This window comes from Pongo pygmaeus, chromosome 1 (assembly GCF_028885625.2).
Source record: "Pongo pygmaeus isolate AG05252 chromosome 1, NHGRI_mPonPyg2-v2.0_pri, whole genome shotgun sequence".
Lineage (NCBI taxonomy): Eukaryota > Metazoa > Chordata > Mammalia > Primates > Hominidae > Pongo > Pongo pygmaeus.
The window spans coordinates 136,213,638-136,236,477 of NC_072373.2; the positions used below are offsets into that span (position 1 = coordinate 136,213,638).

Below are 22,840 nucleotides of genomic sequence, written 5' to 3' on the forward strand. Positions count from 1 at the left end.
ATTGCTACTCATTCAAGAATCCTCAATAAGTATTGAGTATTTACCATATGTTGGGATACTGTGGGCTCTGGAGAGAGGAGGGGGCAATAGAGCCAGAAATTAAGAATCAGTTGAGTAAAATGTGTAATATTTATTCCCCATTAATAACTGACTAGGAAGGACTAAAAGCCAGAAAGGGGATGAAAAAAAAATCCTTAATTCAGGGCCAACATTATCTACTTAAACAACTTTGAGATACGGTCTTAATTATTTTAAAGCAGAATAATATAATTGAAAGTTTATAGCTAAAAGAGACTATATAGGTCATTTAGTATAATTCTTCATTAGTTTAAGAACCACAAAATTGCAAATAAATAAGCTATGGACTTTGATGTACACTATAAATCTCCTTAATTCTATAAATTTGTGTCTGTAACCTGAATAGTTTGAAAACTTCTTTAAAAATCTCTTGTATCTCAGCCGGGCACAGTGGCTCACACCTGTAATCCCAGCACACCTGTAATCCCTTTGGGAGGCCGAGGCGGGCGGATCACGAGGTCAGGAGTTTGAGACCAGCCTGACCAACATGGTAAAACCCCATCTCTACTAAAATACAAAAATTGTCTGGGTGTGGTGACACCCGCCTGTAATCTCAGCTACTTGGGAGGCTGAGGCAGGAGAATCGCTTGAACCCAGGAGGCAGAGGTTACAGTGAGCTGAGATCGCGTCACTGCACTCCAGCCTGGGCGACAGAGCGAGACTCCATCTCAAAAAAAAAAAAAAATCTCTTGTATCTCAATATTTTTAAACCACAGGCCTAAATAAAACTAATTTTGCTCAAGTTTTCTCAACCTAGGGAAAAAGAACTATGGTTCCATATTCAAAATAAATATAATAGACCCTTTTCCTAAGTACGATTTTGTGGTTTACTGATTGGGTAATTTGATCATTAAAATTGTGTGAAATCTGCCCGGGCACACCTCATGCCTGTAATCCCAGCACTTTGGGAGGCCAAGGCAGGTGGATCACCTGAGGTCAGGAGTTCGAGACCAGCCTGGCTAACATGGTGAAACCCTGTCTCTGCTAAAAATACAAAAATTAGCCAGGCATGGTGGCGGGCTCCTGTAATCCCAGCTACTTTGGAGGCGAGGCACGAGAATCACTTGAACCTGGGAGGCAGAGGTTGCAGTGAGCCGAGATCACGCCATTGCACTCCAGCCTGGGCAACAGAGCGAGACTCTGTCTCAAAAAAAAAAAAAAAAAAAAAAATTATGTGAAATCATGTGATTTGCCTGGGAAAACTTGTTTAGATATTGAGCTACTTATGCCTTCTAGCCTTTATATTAATTGTATGCATTGTTATTAAATATATATATAGTTCATCTTTACATCTGGAAATGCCCAACATTTTTTTCATATAAGTCCTTAAACAAGTTTTCATTTTATTTTAAATCTATACAGTGAACTGGCCAAGATATTTTAAGAGGGAACTTTAATATCCCATTTATTGTTTTTATAACCCTGGACTTATAAAAATGGGTTGTTTGAAGGGTTATTTTGAAAGTGGGAAAAAAAAAACTTAGTTGCTAATGTATCTAAACTTCAGCAGAGCTTTTTGGTGATCTCCTACCTGCACCCTCAACTCTTGACAAAGAAGCAAGATTATAGATTCATTTTCTGAAGGGGATCATGTATAGAATTTTTTAATGAGTTTTTACTTTTACCTCTGTACTCTTGATTTTCTATTATTGAATAATCTTTTAAAACACTGATTTTTAAGGCTTTATATATAAGTTTTCCAAGCTGATGTTCACATCTTTTTTTCATGAACTATCAGAATATAGTGAACACTTTTCAAATATTTAAGGACTTAATGTTTAAAAAGCCATAAAATAGAGAGTGGTAATACTACCAAATAATTACTTAAAACTGAAAGCTAAGTTATCAATAGTTTATATAACAGATGTTTTCTGAGGAGATGTGCATCCAGTGAGACCAAGGTAGAAAGTTTATATAATTGTTTTTTTTCCAGTAAATATGAATAAAAAAAGCTGTAGCTTGTTTATTACATGTCCAAAATACACTGGAGCCTTACTTTAACACAACGTACTGTAACTTGGAATTTGTTCTGTTATGAGTCTATCTTGAATTCCCATCCATGAAACTGTAGTCACCAAAAGCAACAAGTATTTTCACATGATGTAAAAGACCATACTATGATGGCCATTGCTAGAAATTGAATCACAAATAATAGCTAATAATTTTTCATTTTTCAAAAAAGATCATTTACATAGCAGCTATGTATAAAATGGAAAATAAAAAATTATTCTGTTTTGCATGAATAGTTAATACTTTCCCATACCAGAGCCAAGTAGTAACTAAAATTAGGATCTTAATTTTCAGTGATAAAAGGTCTAAGGTTCATTTCATTATGCTCCTTTAACATTGTCTTTCTAGATTTTTCACCCAGTATTTTCAATATTTGGGAATGTAAACAATTCGTATATTTATTGTATGTTGGCTAAGCAGTTCATCCTTCTGCAAAATATGCATTCAGAGAAATATGAAGCTTGTTTTAATGAAGATTTAAACCATTTGTGTCATTTGTGTTTTCGTATTCAAATACACCAAATTAAAATTCTGAACCCATTTTTTTCATCATTAACTTCCTAATATACCAGAACGTATACCTTTTTCATGTAAAGTTGGCAATGGGATATGGCAGTTTTATTTTTGAAAAATATGTAACATGACTTTAATATTTTTATAGTTTTCAGAATTTGAAACATAGGAAGGGAAAATGTTTTAATTAGATAAGTCAACTTCTTATGTGTCTGTAGTGGTGTACTATAATAGCAAATTATAAAGCATTAAATATTTATAATAATTTTTAATATTACCTACATTATGAATTTAACTAAAATAAAGTGTGAGTTGTATATTTTTTAATTGGGTTGTTTCAATAGCTGGAAGCATCCTGAAGCATTATATTGATTTTTGAACTATTTGAACTCAAACTGAGTATGATTTGAAAATAAATTAATAATTTAAAAACATCCAAATCATAAAGGTATTTATGCATTCATTCATTCCACAAAGATTTATTGAATGCCTGCTATGGTTAGGCACTGTGCTACAGATGGACACAGATGAAAAATAACTCCTATCCTCAAGGAATATACAGTATATTTGGGGGGAAAGGGAGGAATCTGTATGTGAATAAGAGCAATAAAAGGCTGCATCTGTTGGCTGGGCGCAGTGGCTCACACCTGTAATTCCAGCACTTTAGGAGGCTGAGGCGGGCAGATCACTTGAGGCCAGAAGTTCGAGACCAGCCTGGCCAACATGGTGAAACCCTGTCTCTACTAAAAATATAAAAATTATTCGGGCATGGTGGTACATGCCTGTAATCCCAGCTACTTGGGAGGCTGAGGGACAAGAATCACTTGAACCTGGGAGGTGGAGGTTGCAGTGAACCGAGATCTCACCACTGCATTCCAGCCTGGGTGACAAAGCCAGAGTCTGTCCCCAAAAAAAAGAAAAAAGGCCGGGCGCGGTGGCTCATGCCTGTAATCCCAGCACCTTGGGAGGCCGAGTTGGGCCGACCACGAGGTTGGGAGATCGAGACCATCCTGGCCAACATGGTGAAACCCCGTGTCTACTAAAAATACAAAAATTAGCTGGGCGTGGTGGCATGTGCCTGTAGTCCCAGCTACTCAGGAGGCTGAGGCAGGAGAATCGCTTGAACCAGGGAGTTGGAGGTTGCAGTGAGCCAGGATCATGCCACTGCACTCCAGCCTGGTGACAGAGCAAGACTCCGTCTCACAAAAAAAAAAAAAAAAAAAAAAAAAAAAAAAGCTGTATCTGTTGATAGAAGTAATGAAAAGGATTGGGGCATGTGGAAGGAAGTGGGACTGAGTAGCAGGTTAAGGATAAGAAAAACTTCCCTGAAGAAATTAGCTTTAGAGTAGGGTCACATGACAAGGTATGGTGGGCATACTGGGCAGAAACCCTTGTTTGCCTGGTTTGTAAATATGCCCTTATTGAATGATGGAGCAGTTAATATGTAAACTTTAGAAGTTCAAGGACAACATCTTCAAAAGCTTATTCTTATAGAAAGGAATGGCTTCTGTTGAGACAAGAGTAGGTTAAGTTTGGAAAAGTCATAAAAAGATGAAAACTTGCTAATTTCCTCTAAATATATCAGGATATGGTCATATGTAGTTCTGCTACCAGAGAAGTCAACAAAAGCTTTAACATGTTTCCTCAGCAATGACTAAATGTGTAAAATGTCATGCAAGATTTTGATGTGTCTGCTGGTCCATTATTTTAAGGTTCATGTTTTACAATGCACATTACTTATTTTGATTATTTTCCCTCTTTCTTTGCTCACTGTTGATTCTTGCATTCTATTCAAGTTCACTTTTTTTTTTTTTTTTTGAGACAGGGATCTCACTCTGTTTCTTAGGCTGGTGTACTGTGGCATGATCATGGCTCACTGCAGCCTCAACCTCCCAGGCTTAAGCCATCCTCCCACCTCAGCCTCTCAAGTAGCTGGGACTACAAACATGCACCACCACACCTGGCTAATTTTTATTTTTGTAGAGACAGGATCTCGCTGTGTTGCCCAGGCTAGCCTTGAACTCTTGGACTCAAGTGATCCTCTCACCTCAGCCTCCCAAAGTGCTGGGATTACAGGCATGAGACACAGTACCTAGCCTCCTTAGTAATTCTTTACCAAAGGTCTTTAGGGACAGTAAATTTTCTAGATCCCGTTTGTCTGAAATGTCTTTATTTTGCACTCAACCTTTGTTTTTTGTTTTTTATAAAGATCAGTTTTCATTATGTTGCCCGGGTTGGAGTGCAGTGGTTATTCACAGGTGTGATCATCGCACACTACTGCCTAGAACTCCTAAACTAAACAATCCTCCTGCTCCAGCCTCCCAAGTTGCTGAGACTACAGGCACATGCCACCACACCCAGCTTAGTTTGCACTCAATCTTAAATGATCATTTGACATTACAGAATTCTAAAAGTCCCCAAATACAATATTGAAAACCAGATACAACCCAAATGTCTATCAACAGCTGAATGGATAAATCCATTGTTGTATAGTCATACAATGAAATACTCAGCAATAAAAAAGAATCAACTACTGGTATACACAATAACATGGATGAATTAAAGAAACACTATGCTGAGTGAAAGAAGCTAGACACAAGTACATACTGTATTATTTCTTTTTTCTTTTAAGACAGGGTCTCGCTCTGTCACGCAGGCTGGAGTGCAGTGGCGTGATCATGGCTCACTGCAGCCTCAACCTCCCAGGCTCAAGTGATCCTCCCACCTCAGCCTCCCAAGTAGCTGGGACTACTGGCGCATCATGCCACCATGCCTGGCTAATTTTTATATATTTTGTAGAGATGGGGTTTTGTTATGTTGCCCAGGCTGGTCTCAAACTCCTGGGCTCAAGTAATCCTGCCTCCTCAACCTCCCAAAGTGCTGGGATTACAGGTATGAGCCTCTGTACCTGGCCTGTATTATTTATTTTACTTGAAATTTTAGGAGAGATGAAGTTAATCTATAACTACTGGTTATCTATTTTTGCATCTGGATGACTTTGAGGCATCCAGATGCAGCAATGGATAAGTCAAGACTGCAGTCTCACCTGAAGGCTGGATTGAGGGTCTGTTTCCAAGCTCACTTGTGTAGTTGTTGGCAGGACTCAGTGCCTCACACGTTGTCAGACTGAGTTCCTTAATTCTTCACTGGGTGTAGGCCAGAGGCCTCCTTCACTCAGTTCCTTGCCACAGTGTTCTCTCCAAAGGACAGCTTACAACATACAGCTAGGTTCCTACGGAGTGAATGGTTGAGAGAGAGCAAGATAGAAGCCAGCCTTTTGTTAACCTAATCCTGAAAGTGACATCCACCATTTTTGTCATACTCATTTCATTAGAAGTCACTCAGTCCAGCCCACATTCAAAGGTTTGAAGACCAGAAAATGGGATCACTGGACCATCTTACAGGTCAAACTTAATTTTAATAGTAATGTTTTACATGTAACAATGCAGAATGACTATGAATAATATGTATTTTTAGAAGGCTCATGCACTAAAACTCTCATCTTTTGGTTAATGCCTAAAATTCCAGGGAGCTTTGACCTTTCAGTTTAAGGATTTAATTAGTAAAATATAGATTATTTAAGGTAAATTTCCTTTTGGGCCTGAGTAATAGTACTGGTTACCGTTAAAAAATGTGGGGGTTGGGGCATTGACCCCCCTGCACAGTTGAAAATCCACAGATAACTTTTGACTACCGCAAAACTTTACTAATAGCCTACTATTGACCAGAAGCCTTGCAGATAACTAGTTGATTAATACATATTTTATATATTGTATATATTATATATTGCATTCTTACAATAAACTAGAGAAGAGAAAATTTTAAGAGAATCATAAGGAAGAGAAAATATATTTATTATTAAGTGGAAGTGGATCATCATAAAGGTCTTCATCCTTGTCTTCATGTTAAGTAAGCTGAGGAGGAAGAGGAGGGGTTGGTCTTTCTGTCCAGGGGAGGTGGAGGCAGAAGAAAATCACTGCATAAGTGGAACTTCCCAGTTCAAACCCGTGTTGTTCAAGGGTCAACTGTATTGTATATACTATATTTACCTAAAATTAGATATACTGTATTTGTTGTTCAAGGGTCAACTGTATTGTATATACTATATTTACCTAAAATTAGATATACTGTATTTGCCCTAAATCCACTTCAGATAAAGAAGATAGGCAAAGAATACGGCAAACCTGGTAAGCCCACGTAAAAACGCTTTTTTTTTTTTTTTTTTTTTTTGGCCTATGGTAGATTTGTTGATAGACCAGCTCAATCTTCTCATATTATAAGTATGTACTGACAATTTTAGTATCTTATGTTTGTTTCTTGACCTTAGATTGTGTATGAGTTGGTTTTCTCCTTTCTTTTTTTTTCTTTACTTGAAAGGGCCATGCTTGCAAGTGAATATTAGACATTGCATGATTTTTTAATATTCTCTCCAGTTTTCTACACCTACCTCTGTCATCTTAATTTCTATTTTCATGCATTTGCTCAAATTAAAGTTGTGGAGATTAAATGAATGAATACATGTAAAGCATGTAGACTAGTATCCAGCAGATATTAAGTGGCCAATACTGTTATGATTGATGCTGTTGTTCTTTGATGCTTTGATCTCCACAACCTACATCCAATTGGTTCACTTTCCTTCTACAAGATGTCTCCTCTTCAAATCTAACCTTTCTCTTCTGTTCATCTTACATAGTGTCACTGCTACTTGGCCCTACTAAAATTTATTTTTGCTCCTTACCACATTTGCCACAAAAGTTGATATAAACCATTTCCATTCTTCTGAGATTTATCACCTACTTACAGAGGTTATTATCTACCCAAAATCTTCTCTTCTTCACTCCACTTGAACATACTTGCATTCACATTCTCTCTGTTTCAGATATCAACTCTTTCCTCCTGGCTCAAAAGAAGGTGCATTCTTTTCTGACTACACCCACATCTCTGTTTATTATCCAGTTCAGTTAGCATTAGGCTCGGCTGCAAATAGAAAAATCTCTAATTAACAGTGGCTTTTAACAAGGTGTTTCCCTCAGGTGAAAAATCTAGAAGGCGGCTCTTGAGGGCTCTTAGGGCAGCTCCACGAGTTGATTTTTCCATCTCACTGCTATGCCATCTCTAAAGCATGCATTCATCCTTATGGCACAAACTTGCTGCCTGAAAACCAGCGAACCCAACTTTCCAGGAAGTAAAATGCACTTTAAAAGATCAGGAGGGCCGGGCAAGGACGTTTACGCCTATAATCCCAGCACTTTGAGAGGCCGAGGCGGGTGAATCACCTGAAGGCAGGAGTTCAAGACCAGCCTGCCCAATATGGTGAAACCCCGTCTCTACTAAAAATATTTTTAAAAAATTAGCCGGGAATGGTGGCGGGCGCCTGTAATCTCAGCTACTCAGGAGGCTGAAGCAGGAGAATCGCTTGAACCCGGGAGGCGGAGGTTGCAGTGACCCAAGATTGCGCCATTGCACTCCACCCTGGGCGACAGAGCAAGACTCCGTCTCCAAAAAAAAGTCAGGGACGGCCTCCTCTTTTAGATGCCATCCCTAAAGACATGCACACAATTTATACCTAATTGGCTAAAACGTAGTCACGTAGCCACATTTGGCTGCAAGAGAGACTATAAAATAAGCTATTTTAAGCTGGGAAGCAATGTGTCCATTGACACTGTTCTGTGACTTTAAATAAAAAATTAGTTTTCTGTCATAAAGAAGTAGAGACTAGGTTTGGTGAGGCACTCATCCATCCTTTCTCAACTCCAACAATAATTTGCGTTTACTCGTTTTTTCAGTCCCTTCCCATCCCTTCAAACATAGTTCTCTACCTTTTATCTCAAAAGATAACCAAAAAAACCTCTTGATTCTGGTCATACTCTTCCTTTCACTGTAACAATAACAACAACAACAAAACCTTATTCTTCTCCTTTACAATTCTTTAACGTTTTTTTCTTTTCTGCTATTCCCAATCCCTAAACACCATCTCACGTTTAGATTATATAGCTTTCCACTTCGTCTCCGAGTTCCTGCGAGCACCTTATATCCCTTTTACCCCAACCAAGTCCTTAAATTTTATTTATATTTAGCGTCACAATACGAGTAAATATTGTCTTTTTAAAAAAAGCACAACTATCTCAAACGTCTCCCTTGGACACACCAATGGCTACATTAAGCTCTTTAGAACGTAGAAATGAAAGAACGCCTCCCGGGTTCAAACGATTCTACTGAACAAATTAAAGAACGGATGGCATGTAGGTGCGTTTTTACAACTCATGTGAACGGGTACGCTAAGGCCCTCTGTCACTGCGGGCTTCGCTGCCCCCATGAAGGTTTTTCCCAGCAAAAATCTGGCTTGCCTTCTACAGCTCTGAAGTACACACTTAAACCCAAGCTCTTTGTCTCTGACCGCCCTGGCCTGAACTGGCTGGGCGGAGATTCTCGCGAATTCTCGGATCTGCGCGGAAAACGCGCTCGAGGCAGTTCTCTGACGCATTTCCGGAGCGCCAGGGAAGAGGGAAGTCGTGGTGGTCGCGGGGGAGCTGGAAAGATGGTGGTTACTAGATCTGCACGGGCTAAGGCCAGCATCCAAGCCGCGTCGGCTGAAAGTTCCGGGCAAAAGGTAGGAAATCCAGTCTTCCCTACTTCTCGCCGCTTCGCAGAGCCGCGCTCAGGCAGGCGGGGCGGCGTAAGGGTCCTGTTAAGGGTGAGGACCTGCCGACAGAGAGGACCCGAGCTTGCCGCGCGCTTGGGTCTCCCAGGCCCCGTGCTAAGCCTGTCACGGAAACTGTTTAGCCCTCACCAGTCTTTTAAGGCAATTTTTAGTATGGAAGAGAGGTTAGATAACTTTGTTTGGGTCGTTCAACTCCTTAATGCAGAAGCACAGTTCGAGCTTTTAAACCATACTGTTAACACGGTACCAAGGAGGGTTAATTTTGGCCACCATGCACAAGCCCCATTTAGAGGGGCTGGGAAAAAAGCTTCGTTTTCACGTGGGAAGGCTGGCAGCTGTCCAGCATCACCTCCTTAAGGCGTGAGGAGGGCTGTGGTGTCGTCGCCTGGTGACTCTTAGTGGCGTTAGTCGGCTGTCTCTTTCTGACTCTGCGATGCAGGGAACAGAGCGGCGGCGATTTTTTCCTGTACGAAAAGGTAAGGGCGGCGACTGATTCCATCAGTGTGTTCCTAAACACATCTGTATTCAGAGTTAATGTTCCCTTTCTCCCCTCTTCTATAGGTGGGTCAGAATGTTGGTCTCCCCATTATTTTTGACTTTAAACAGAAAAATTTTAATTGTTCTGCTTCTTAAGTTACATCTAGGAAGGATGAGGCAAGTGAAGTAAATGCAGGGTTGGATCCAGTGTTTAAATTTTGATTTTTTTGTTTGTTTTTGATTCGGAGTCTTGCTCTGTCGCCCAGGCTAGAGTGCAGTGGCGCAACCTCGGCTCACTGCAACTTCTGCCTCCCGGATTCCGACAATTCTCCTGCCTCAGGCTCCTGAGTAGCTGGGATTACAGGTGCGCACCAACACGCCCGGCTAATTTTTTTACTTTTAGTAGAGATGGGGTTTCACTATGTTGGCCAAGCTGTCTCGAACTCCTGACCTCGTAATCCACCTGCCTCGGCCTCCCGGAGTGCTGGGATTACAGCCGTGAGCTACCGCACCCGGCCAAATTTTGATTTTTTAAAAATCATGAGTTGGGCGGGTTTTTTTGTTTTTTGTTTTAAAGGTAATCTTGTTTACTGGGTTTTAGCTTTGGGGGTCAGTATTTCATTTGCTTTACCCTTGTTCCAGCCCTACCTAAATTACAGTGTGTTTTCTCTGGTTTGCAGAGTTCTGCTGCTAATGGGATTCAAGCGCATCCAGAAAGTAGTACTGGATCTGATGCCCGAACTACTGCTGAATCACAGACTACTGGGAAACAAAGTTTAATCCCTAGAACTCCTAAAGCTAGAAAGAGGAAGAGCAGAACTACAGGCTCACTACCAAAGGGGACTGAACCATCTACAGATGGAGAGACCTCTGAGGCAGAGTCAAATTATTCTGTGTCTGAGCACCATGATACCATTTTAAGGGTAACTAGGAGAAGGCAGATCTTAATTGCATGCTCCCCAGTGTCCAGTGTTAGGAAAAAGCCGAAAGTAACTCCAACAAAGGAGTCTTACACTGAAGAGATAGTATCTGAAGCAGAATCTCATGTTTCAGGTATTTCTAGAATTGTGCTTCCCACAGAAAAAACGACAGGAGCAAGAAGTAAGGCTAAATCTCTGACAGATCCAAGCCAAGAATCTCATACAGAAGCTATATCTGATGCTGAGACATCAAGCTCAGACATTTCATTCTCTGGAATTGCAACTAGAAAAACCAGGAGTATGCAGAGGAAATTAAAGGCACAAACTGAAAAGAAAGATAGTAAGATTGTACCAGGAAATGAGAAACAGATCGTGGGTACACCTGTGAATTCAGAGGATTCAGATACCAGACAAACTTCCCATTTACAAGCAAGATCTCTTTCTGAGATAAATAAGCCAAATTTCTATAATAATGACTTTGATGATGATTTCTCCCACAGAAGTTCAGAAAATATATTAACAGTGCACGAACAGGCCAGTGTTGAATCTCTTAAAGAAACAAAACAGAATTGTAAGGATTTGGATGAAGATGCCAGTGGAATAACAGATGAGGGGAAAGAAATTAATGAGAAAAGTTCTCAGCTGAAGAATCTTTCTGAACTTCAGGACACTAGCCTTCAACAGTTAGTTTCTCAGAGACATTCAACCCCCCAAAATAAAAATGCTGTATCAGTGCACTCTAATCTGAACTCTGAGGCTGTAATGAAATCATTAAGTCAAACATTTGCAACTGTGGAAGTAGGCAGATGGAATAACAAGAAAAAGAGCCCCATAAAAGCAAGTGACTTGACAAAGTTTGGTGATTGTGGTGGTAGTGATGATGAAGAAGAGTCCACAGTTATAAGTGTCAGTGAAGACATGAACAGTGAAGGGAATGTGGATTTTGAATGTGATACCAAACTATACACGTCTGCGCCCAACACATCTCAGGGTAAAGATAATTCTATCTTATTAGTTCTCAGCAGTGATGAAAGCCAACAGTCTGAAAACAGTGAGAATGAAGAGGATACTTTATGTTTTGTTGAAAATAGTGGCCAAAGGGAGTCATTAAGTGGAGACACAGGAAGTCTGTCATGTGACAATGCATTGTTTGTAATTGACACAACTCCTGGAATGAGTGCTGATAAAAATTTTTACTTGGAAGAGGAAGACAAGGCAAGTGAGGTTGCCATTGAGGAAGAAAAAGAGGAAGAGGATGAAAAAAGTGAAGAAGATTCATCAGACCATGACGAAAATGAAGATGAGTTTAGTGATGAAGAAGACTTACTAAATAGCACAAAGGCTAAACTGTAAGTTTTTCCTTTATTTTTATAAGTTTTTGATACATGTATTTCAAGTGGTTAATTTACCATAAAAATATGAAATGTTAGCCTGGGAAATGAGAAAATCACTGCCTTGGGTTCTTCATAGAATGGCTCTTCTATCCAGCATTTCCCTTGTCTTTTTGGATACCTATTTTGGTCATATTTTTCCCACCAGTCATAGCTAAAGGTGCTCCTTTTGGTGACATATTAGAAATCAATCTGTTGGATGCAGTGACTCATGCCTGTAATTCCAGCACTTTGTGAGGCTGAGGCAGGAGGATCACTTGAGCCCAAGTAGGTGTTTGAGATCAGCCTGGGCAATATAGGGAGACCCTATCTCTACACAAAAAATTTTTTTAAAATTAGCCATGTGTGGTGCCCTGTGTGCCTGTGGTCCCAGCTACTTGGGAAGCTGAGGTGGGAGGATTGCTTGAGCCCTGGAGATTGAGGCTGCAGTGAGCCATGATTGTGCCACTGCACTCCAGCCTGGGCAATAGAGGGAGATGTTGTCTCAAAAAAAAAAAAAAAAAAAAAATCATATGTTAAGATTTTTGTATGTGATTGTTAAGAGCAGTAAGTGACTCGTGCCTGTAATCTCAGCACTTTGGGAGGCTGAGGCAGGTGGATCACTTGAGCCCTAGAGTTCAAGACTGGCTTGGGCAACATGGGAAAAACCCATCTCTACAAAAAATTTTTAAAAAAAGCTGGGCATGGTGGCAAGCACCTGTGGTCCCAGCTACTGGGGAGGCTGAGGTGAGAGGATCACTTACTTGAGCTCAGGAGGCAGAGGTTGCAGTGAGCCGAGATCGTGCCACAGCCCTCCAGCATGGGTGACAGCGAGACCCGTCTCAAAAAAAAAAAAAAAAAAAAAAGAAAATGTACTCTCTTCTGCTTGCATTCTTTCACTCAGAATATTGTTTCTGTAATTCATCCATGTTACTGTATATACCAGTAGTTCATTCTTTTTTATTGCTGAGTAGTATTCCATTGTATGACTATACAACAATGAATTTATCCATTCAAGTAATGATCGACATTCGGGTTGTATCTATTTTTCAATATTGTGAGTATTTGGGAACTTAGAGTTCCATAATGTCAAATGATCATTTAAGATTGAGTGAAAACTTACTTTGGGAGGCCAAGATGGGTGTATCACCTGAGGTCAGGAGTTGGAGACTAGCCTGGCTGCTGGGCGTGGTGGCGGGCACCTGTAATCCCAGCTACTTAGGAGGCTGAGGCAGGAGAATTGCTTGAACCCGGGAGGTGGAGGTTGCAGTGAGCCAAGATCATGCCATTGCACTCCAGCCTGGGCAACAGGGCAAAACTTGGTCTCAAAAAAAAAAAAAAAAAAAGATTTAGTGCACACTAAGCTGGGTATGGTGTCATGTGCCAGTAGTTCCAGTCAGGGGACTACATATATACATTCAGGGTTGAGAATTACTGCCAAGACACTGCACTAGAATGATTTCACTTTCCAGTAGAGGTTGATTATGCTTTCAACTACTCAGTGTATATGGATAATTAGGGAGGAAAGTTACTGTAAGTCCAAGTGTACTTGCTTATTAAAAGGACCCTTCCATAATATAAAGTAGGAATTATTACATAAATATAGCAGGAGCCCGGGTCAACCCTAGAAGATCCCAATTTGGTAGGTCTGGGGTATGATATTTGTATTTTTAAAACATTCCTGTGGGATGGATGCTCATTGCTATTTGAGACTCACTTTAGAGATACTAGCAAATGCCCTTAGTCACCCAGGAAAAAAACATTTAAGTTTTGATAACTTGGAAGTTCAAGAACCTGCCTTTCTCATTAGTTTTAGAAATGAAGATGTGTACATTCATTAACTCACTACCTATATATGAAGTTGAATTATCAGGTATATTCTCTTCTCTCCTTTTCTGTAATTTATAAAATCTCTTTATGAAATCTGTTGGTATTTGATATGGCCTTAATCTTCTTTTTTTGTTGTTGAGACGGAGTCTTGCTCTGTCACCCAGGCTGGGGTGCAGTGATGGGATCTCGGCTTACTGCAACCTCAGTCGCCTGGGTTCAAGAGATTCTCCTACCTCAGCCTCCCTAGTAGCTGGGATTGCAGGCGTGCACCACCACACCTGGCTAATTTTTTGTATTTTTAGTAGAGACAGGGTTTCACCATTTTGGCCAGGCTGCTCCTGAACTCGTGACCTCAAGTGATCCACCCGCCTTGGCCTCTCAAAGTGCTGGGATTACAGGCATGAGCCACCGCGCCCGGTGCCTTAATCTTCTCTAAGAAAATCTGGAGAATATCCACCGTGGCTAACACGTTGACACCCCGTCTCTACTAAAAATACAAAAAAAAATTAGCCAGGCGTGGTGAAGGGCACCTGTAGTTCCAGCTACTCCGGAGGCTGAGGCAGGAGAATGGTGTGAACCCGGGAGGCGGAGCTTGCAGTGAGCCGAGATCGCGCCACCGCACTCCAGCCTGGGTGACAGAGCCAGACTCTGTCTCAAAAAAAAAAAAAAAAAAGAAAGAAAGAAAATCTGGAGAATAAATTTGGATGTGTTCCCCCAAAACCTTTTTTGTTTAATTCATTGTTCATCCAGAGTTTCTTCTAAATGACTTTACTAGATTGAAAATATTTACAGGAGTTTAAGACCAGTTTGGGCAACATATTGAGACTCTGTCTCTACAAAAAAAAAGAAAAGAAAAAATGAGCCAGGTGTGGGGTGCGCATCTGTAGTCCCAGCCACCCAGAGAGGTTGAGGTGGGAGGATCACTTGAGTCCCAAGAGTTCAAGGCTGCAGTGGTCACCACTGCACTCCATCCTGGGCCAACAGTGAGACCCTGTCTCAAAAAATAAAATAAAATGATGGAAAATATATTTATTTAGAGTTTTTTTCAGGAATTCCTTGTAAAAATAAGATGCTTTTTTTTCTTTATCGTGGACAATACAAGGGAAGAGAAGAATAAGTGATTTTTTAAAATGCCATCTTATATGTTTCCATTTTGATTTAATTACTTGATCTTTAAGTGATTATTTCTTTTTCAGTCTAAAGTTGACAAGCAGCAGCATAGACCCTGGTCTGAGTATCAAGCAGTTGGGTGGTTTGTATATTAATTTCAATGCAGATAAACTACAGTCTAACAAGAGAACCCTAACACAGATCAAGGAGAAAAAGAAAAATGAGGTAAGTTAATTGTGCTGTAAGGTTTTCACAGAACTAACCAATCACTTTTAGAAATTAGTCCTTGGTAAAAGACTAATTTTCCTACAGTGGTTTCCTACAGTGAAACCACATTGGCCTCTCTGAAACAGTCATTTCTTTTTACAATAAAATCCTATCTATGAATGATAATGCTTTAAAAATAAATCAGTCAGGGTCAGTGTTCCTCATCTTACACCCACCAATTATGATTCCAGGGGTTTTGTTTTTTTCCCTTTTCTTGCTACACTTTTAGTTCTTAAGTTCTTAACTAGTGTAGACTGTTGAGAATCTGAAAGCTGTGAATGCCTGCCTGCCTCTTCCACCCGGAAAAAAATGCACATGTGCATATAGACATTTTACATATAATTTCAGAAGGAATTACTGTTAGGGTAACTTTACCCAAACCCTTAGCTTTAGCCAATACCTTGCACTGCTTTCTCCTAAATCTATATTTTCTAGCCTTGATGCTTCTCACTTTCACTTTCAGACCTTTAAATCCAAGTACCTATTTGTTCATTTAGATGTCCTCAGGCACTTGACCTCACTAATTCCCCTTTCCCTGCCTGAACCAGGAATCCTCTTCTTGTCTCTCTTCTGGCTAATGAAAATGAAACCAAAATCTCTTTTCCTTTTGTAGTCAGTCACCAAGCCTCTAGGGGAAGATGTTTCTCTGCTTCCTCCTTTTCAAGCGACTGTCACCAGCTAGTGCAGGCCTTTGCTTCTCATCTAGACTACTCCAGTGGCTTCCTTATTGATCTTGTTTTCATCTTGTTCTTCAAGCTATCCTCCATACTTCTAGATTTCTCTGTCTAAAAACACAAATCCGGCTGGGCAAGGTAGCTCACATCTATAATCCCAGCACTTTGGGAGGCTGAGGCAGGAGAATTGCTTAAGCCCAGGAGTTTGAGACCAACCTGGGCAATATAGCGAGACCACATCTCTCCTCCCTGCCCCAAAAAACACACCACACACACAGATGTGACAGTATTCTCTTAAATCCTTCAAGGTACCTCTCTACCCCACCCAACTGTCATCTGCTCTATTCTTGCCACTGAAGACTACTGTAGTTGCCTGAATTTACCCTGCTTTTCCCCAAGCAAGTGCAAAAATAATTGATCGTTGCCCTTGGGGAACATTTTACCTCCAGTCTTTCTCACAGCCCCTCTGTTTCCATAACATCTAGCATAGATCTGATTCATTATTGATCATGTGATATGTTAACTTACCATCTTTTCTTTATATTCCTAAAACAGGGTTTTTCAGTCTCAGCACTACTGATGTTTTGGGCTGCATAATTTTGTTGTGAGATGTTCCGTGCATAGTAGGATGTTTAACAGCATCCCTATCTTTTGCCCACTAGATGTCAGAAGCATTCTTCCTTATCCTCACCACCACCAAAAATGTCTCCAGACATTGCCAGATGCTCCCAATTGAGAACCACTGTCCTTGAGCGTATTACAGTACTTGACTCACAGCAAACTCTTAATCATTTGTTAAGTAAATATCATGCCCCCTTTTATGAGTGATAGGAAAGCCTAGACGGCTACCTATACCACACAGAAACATCTAGGCCTGAACCTGAATTGTGTGGCTGACTGTTAATTTCTGAGTTGATCATTTCAAATGTCAGTCCCAAATTAATGCTTGTACTATATTCCTGTAAACTATTTTGAGGGCTACAGAGCAGTCTTATTTGGTTCTTGTACTGAGAAAAATACTAATTAACCTGAGGTTCCTTTAATCACACAGTTTTAGGAGAATATAATCATCCTAGTCAAGTAACAAAAGTACAGAAATCATTTAGGAAAAGATAAGCAGATTTGACTGCACAAATTTATTTATTTATTTTGGAGAAATGGGGTTTTCTTATGTTACCCAGGCTAGTCTTGATCTCCTGGCCTCAAGTGATTGTCCTGCCTTGGCTTCCTAAAGAGTTGGGATTATAGGTGTGAGCCACCGTGCCTGGCCTTTTTTTTTTCTTTTTTCCTTTTTTTGGGGGCTGGGTGGGGGGAGACAGGGTCTCACTCTGTCACCCAGGCTGGAGTGAGTGGCACAGTGAGTGGCACACTGGAGTGCGTGGCACAGTCATAGCTTGCTGCAGCCTCAAGCTCCTGGACTCAAGTGATCCTTCTGCCTTAGCGTCCTGAGTAGCTGGGACTACAGGTGTGTGCCACCATGCCCAACTAATTTATTTATTTTTTTTTTACAATCAGGGTCTTGCTATGTTGACCAAGGTGGTCTAAAACTCCTGGCCTCAAGTGATCCTCCTCCCTTGGCCTCCTCAAAGCACTGGGATTATAGGTGTGAGCCACTTTGCCAGGCTGACTAAAAATTTTAAAACTTACAGAAGTTTAAACTGTTGAAAAACTTATATAACATTCTGACATTATTTTAAAACCAATTTTATGTTTTTATAGCTTCTGCAGAAAGCCATCATTACACCTGATTTTGAAAAAAACCACTGTGTTCCACCATATAGTGAATCAAAGTATCAACTTCAGAAAAAACGCAGAGTAAGTACAGTGACTTAATTAAAATGCTTAGATATGTTTGGCTATATATTTTCAGCTTATACAACATAACTGCACAATTAAACTGTATCTGTTGGTCTATATATGAGTCCAAAGAAAATAATTACAGATTTCTAAGGGCTATAAAATATAGTACCATAAACACATTATGTATAGATTTTCACATCTTTGCAGCCACAATGGTGCATATATAAGTAGAGGTTTTTTAAAATATATATATATAGATTGCTTCTATCTGCCATTTCGACTAGTTATCCAGAGAGCTTGGAGGAAAGTTGAGGATGGTACTCTAGTAATGTTACTATAATATGGAGCACCCTGGCACATGGTAGGCACTAACTAAATACTTGTATGAATGAAACAAAATTAAATAACTTGTAGGAGTTTTCAAAAGAATAGTATTTTGTTTTATTGTAGAAATAACACAAGGTTCTGGAACCTTGTATGAGTGGCCTTCTGAGACTCCTGGGTGACTGAATAAAAATGTTTACATATAAGCTCTAGAAACGAAAGTGTTTTTATACATTTTCTTACCACGTATAGTCTGTTTTAGACAATAAAAATTGAAGTTGCATGTTATTCTCCCAGCAAATCAGCAGTTACTTTCTGAGACAGAAAATAGATTTTACGGAGCCCTCATTTATGAAACTGATAATCCTGTGCCTAATTTAGCAGAGAAGTCACTTTTTGTGATTTAATTCCTTTTATCTCTATGATTCTGTATTTAAGTGCTTTCAATAAAGTAACCATTTGTTTTTAATTTACAAAATTTTCTGTATGTGTTACTTCAGGGGAAATGAATTATAATGTATACTCTTAGCTGTTAGAATGTTTATTTTTGAAATCATAATTTCAGAAAGAACGACAAAAAACAGCAGGGGATGGCTGGTTTGGTATGAAAGCTCCAGAAATGACAAATGAACTGAAAAATGATCTCAAAGCACTGAAGATGAGAGCCAGCATGGACCCGAAAAGATTTTACAAGAAAAATGATAGAGATGGCTTCCCCAAGTACTTCCAGGTATGAAGAAAACAGAATAGTGGTGATGATCTGTGAATTTTAGTTTGGAAAGCACTATAGTGTTCTTTAAAGTTTACTCCTAAAATAGAGGATATTTCCATTGTGCATGCCTAACGTATGGACCATATCTGCATAGGCCATATAAGAATGGCCATTACCCAATTCAGCCACTAACTTTTAATTTGATCACATTTAGAGAGATGGTGTTACAAATGGTTTCCAGGTCAGCTAAAACTTGTTGAACCTATAAAGTTCACTATGAATGTATGAATAGTATCAGCCTAACAGCAAGAGTCCATACGGGATGGAGGGGTAAAGAGGGTATCACATGTACTAATCCAAGTTGGTTTTTAAAATGTTTTCATCTGTTCATGTTACACCTCTGCTCAGAGACATGCAGTGATGAATTATGACATAGGATTGGGTCTGTATCCTTTAATTTAGTCATTAATAATCCATACCCAAACGAGTTCACCTGCCTTTCATAATATAGCCCAACAAATTCCAACACACTTAGCTACTCAGTCTTGTCAGAACACGTACATACCAGTCCCTGCATAATTTGACTTTGCATATCCATGGTTCTTGTTTGCTTGGTGAAATTTTACCCATACAAATTCAAGCTAAATTGTCATTCTTTGTTAAATCTTCCTTACCTCTCTTGGGTACAATTGGTCACTTTGTCTTCAGAGCATCTGTAGTGTTTTGTTCAGCACATGTTATGCTTTAATATTTTACTTACTTTTTTGTGGAGCTTCCTTAAGACTGCAGGCTCCTCACTGCAGGAACCAGATGTTCTTTGTTTCCCTAACATGTAACACAGTGCCTGGCGCATAGTGATCACTGTAAATTTTATTCAGTTGAGTGTATGAACAAATACAGAATGATCACTAAGTAGGCCAAGCTGGCAGCCTTTGTGATGACCTAGGAAACTAAATAGGTATGTAGTAGAATTTATGTGTCTAATTCATTGATTTGGGAAACTAGAACAAAAAGTATATATTATCTGTTCCATTTTTCTCCTTTAGTTACACTGTGCATCATGAATTTAGTGTTTAGCAAAGAAATTTCGGATCTACTATAAACTGCTGAAGAAACATAATAGCACCACTGTGCTACTTTTTTTTTTTTGCTTTAAATAAATGGCAAAATTTACATTACTATTAGTGTAATGTAATAGCTTGTTCTTTCCATTTCTTTCTCTAAATATAATTAGAGCTACACTGAAATATGAAAGCATCTTGGCACTCAGTGCATGACTTATTTCAATCAATTGTTCACAGATTGGAACCATTGTTGACAATCCAGCTGATTTCTACCATTCACGAATTCCCAAGAAGCAAAGGAAAAGAACTATTGTGGAAGAACTGCTGGCTGATTCTGAATTCAGAAGGTAAAGGAATTTATATTTATTTTATAATATGTATACTTTGCTTTAAAATATGTATAAACTTATAAATTTTCAAATAATTTAAAAATAACTCATTTAAAATAACCCATAACATACTAACATGAATATATATTTTTATGAAAAATAATTTAGTGCAAATCTCTTTAATGTCTGGCTTAACTAAAGACAGAGGCTCATACCTGCTTCTGCAGATACCACACATCACGTAGCCCCTGGAAAACACTACACGCATGAGAGAACGAGGGTGAAAAAAGCGATTAATGCCTTAGTATTCTTGAGAAAATAGTTTTTACCTAATGAATCCCTTGAAAGGCTCTACTCCACAGACCACACTTTGAAAACCATTGGTCGGTTCTAAGAAATATATATATCATACTGTGCATTTTCAGGTTAAGTGTGACTTTTTGTTTTGCTTAGTCCTGATTTTTGTGTTTTTATCCCTCAAAAATGTTTAAAGCATTTGATACAGCCTGTGGATGGATATAGTGCATATATAGATCATATATGGATAAAGATGATATATGGATAGATAGATGGATATAGTGCATATAGTAGGAAAGTCTTCCTACTACAGTTGCCATTTTTTCTCCCTAGATTGCAAGCAACTGCTATGAGGTCAGAGACTATACTTGTCTTGTCCACCACTCCATTCCCAACTTTTACCCTAAGGTTATATTAACTTCTAATGTCTGATATATCAAACATAAAGTTCTGATTTTTCTTTTTCAGATACAACCGAAGGAAGTACTCAGAGATCATGGCTGAAAAAGCAGCAAATGCAGCAGGAAAAAAGTTCCGAAAGAAGAAGAAATTTCGCAATTAAGATTTACCAAGCAAACTGCAACATTTTACATCACTCCTTTATTTACTTATTAAAGACATTTTGAAAACTAACACCATCATCTAAATTAATTTACCATAGACTGGCCCTGTTCGTGCAGGAATTTGTATTTGGAAAAAGTTGATTTGAGAATCGATTACATGCCCTTAGAAAATAGGGGTGTCTAAAAGACCCACCCTGGCGTAGACTCTTTAAGGGAAAAAAGGAAAAAGAATCTCAACCATTTTAAGATAACTGATGGTTTGTAAAGTTTTCAATGCTTAGTTATTTAAAGAAAATTTAATTAAAAGGAAGTATAAAGTTTGCTAACATGTTCAAAGAACTTTAAAAAATGATCAAAGATATATAAACATTATTGTAATTAATAGGTAGTTTTATGTGTGAGTGTGTCTGTGTAGGGGACGGGAGATGATAGAGAGGCAGTGCCCTATAGTTAGCTATAAAATTCAGATCCAGAAAGTTGAGATAGAAAGATATGAAGAATATGACCTAAAAAGCTTGGGCAGAGGAGCTGTTTTCCTTGCTTGGCAACTGAAACAGGAAGGAATAATTGGTTTTTATCTAGATTAAGTGTTGTGGTCCAAGTAAAACAGGATTAAACTATAATTTTAAGTTGGCCAGGGGTTCTTTGAAGTTAACCCAGCTTACCTCTTCTCCAGTGGTACAGTATGCACCCTGGCTAAGCTGGTTTCTGGCACCCAAGGAGTGTTGGTCATTTCTGTTGATACTTGGTGAGTTGTAGCTTCCTTTATGTTACTGTTCACTTTACCTCTATTTTTCCAGCATACTGCTTCCTTGAGATCAGCAAATATGAAATCTTTTTTTTTTAAATAATAGTTTTGGGGTAGAACATGCAGGTTACATAGGTATACACGTGCCATGGTGGTTTGCTGCACCCATCAACCTATCTACATCAGGTATTTCTTCTAGTGCTATCCCTCCCCTAGTCCCCCACCCACAACAGGACCCAGTGTGTGATGTTCCCCTCCCTGTGTCCATGTGTTCTCATTGTTCAACTCCCACTTATGAGTAAGAACATGTAGTGTTTGGTTTTCTGTTCTTGTGTTAGTTTTCTGTTCTTGCTGAGATGATTTCCAGCTTCATCCATGTCCCTGCAAAGGACATGAACTCATACTTTTTTATGGCTACATAGTATTCCATGGTGTATATGTGCCACATTTTCTTTATCCAGTCTATCATTCATGGGCATTTGGGTTGGTTCCAAGTCTTTGCTATTGTGAACAGTGCCACAGTAAAAATACATGTGTATGTGTCTTTATAGTAGAATGATTTATAATCCTTTGGGTATATACCCAGTAATGGGATTGCTGGGTCAAATGGTATTTCTGATTCTAGATCCTTGCAGAATCGCCACACTGTCTTCCATAATGGTTGAACTAGTTTACACTCCCACCAACAGTAAAAGTGTTCCTAGTTCTCCACATCCTCTCCAGCATCTGTTGTTTCCTGACTTTTTAATGATTGCCATTCTAACTGGCATAAGATGGTATCTCATTGTGGTTTTGATTTGCATTTCTCTAATGAGCAGTGATAATGAGCATTTTTTCATGTTTGTTGGCTGCATAAATGTCTTCTTTTGAGAAGTGTCTGTTCATATCCTTCACCCACTTTTTGATGGGGTTGTTTGTTTTTTTCTTGTAAATTTGTTTAAGTTCTTTGTAAATTCTAGTTATTAGCCCTTTGTCAGATGGATAGATTACAAAAATTTTCTCCCATTCTGTAGACTGCCTGTTCACTCTGATAATAGTTTCTTTTTCTGTGCAGAAACTCTTTAGTTTAATTAGATCCCACTTGTCAATTTTG

At 39.2% G+C, this 22,840-nt stretch overlaps 2 protein-coding genes across 4 annotated transcripts in view; one reads left to right on the top strand and one right to left on the bottom strand.

Moving 5' to 3' along the window:
* The window catches only part of LOC129030525 (uncharacterized), a 62,176-nt gene that overhangs the window by 18,268 nt on the left and 21,068 nt on the right, over positions 1-22,840 (bottom strand). For 2 of the 3 annotated variants that reach the window (XR_008500692.2, XR_008500690.2), the window contains exon 2: positions 5,648-5,833. Coding sequence is in view for 1 of the 3 variants with exons in the window: in XM_054475927.2 (XP_054331902.2) it covers positions 5,826-5,833 (8 nt within the window). In the remaining 2 variants the exon portion in view is untranslated. Of the gene's footprint in view, positions 1-5,575; positions 5,834-22,840 lie in introns of those variants that run through there. The other variant, XM_054475927.2, reaches the window with a different exon arrangement.
* Positions 6,442-21,069, top strand: DNTTIP2 (deoxynucleotidyltransferase terminal interacting protein 2). Its single transcript, XM_054475827.1, has 7 exons — positions 6,442-9,211; positions 10,420-12,008; positions 15,056-15,194; positions 17,630-17,725; positions 18,600-18,764; positions 20,048-20,157; positions 20,905-21,069. Exons 1-7 carry the CDS (start codon positions 8,783-8,785, stop codon positions 20,996-20,998), a joined length of 2,622 nt encoding a protein of 873 aa, XP_054331802.1. The 5' UTR covers positions 6,442-8,782; the 3' UTR covers positions 20,999-21,069.

Bases quoted from the DNA above. Each gene is read 5' to 3' on its own strand.
- DNTTIP2 (XM_054475827.1), top strand. From the start codon at position 8,783: ATGAAAGAACGCCTCCCGGGTTCAAACGATTCTACTGAACAAATTAAA. The intron at 17,726-18,599 runs GTAAGTACAGTG...TCATAATTTCAG, and splicing joins AACTTCAGAAAAAACGCAGA to AAAGAACGACAAAAAACAGC. The intron at 18,765-20,047 runs GTATGAAGAAAA...AATTGTTCACAG, and splicing joins GCTTCCCCAAGTACTTCCAG to ATTGGAACCATTGTTGACAA.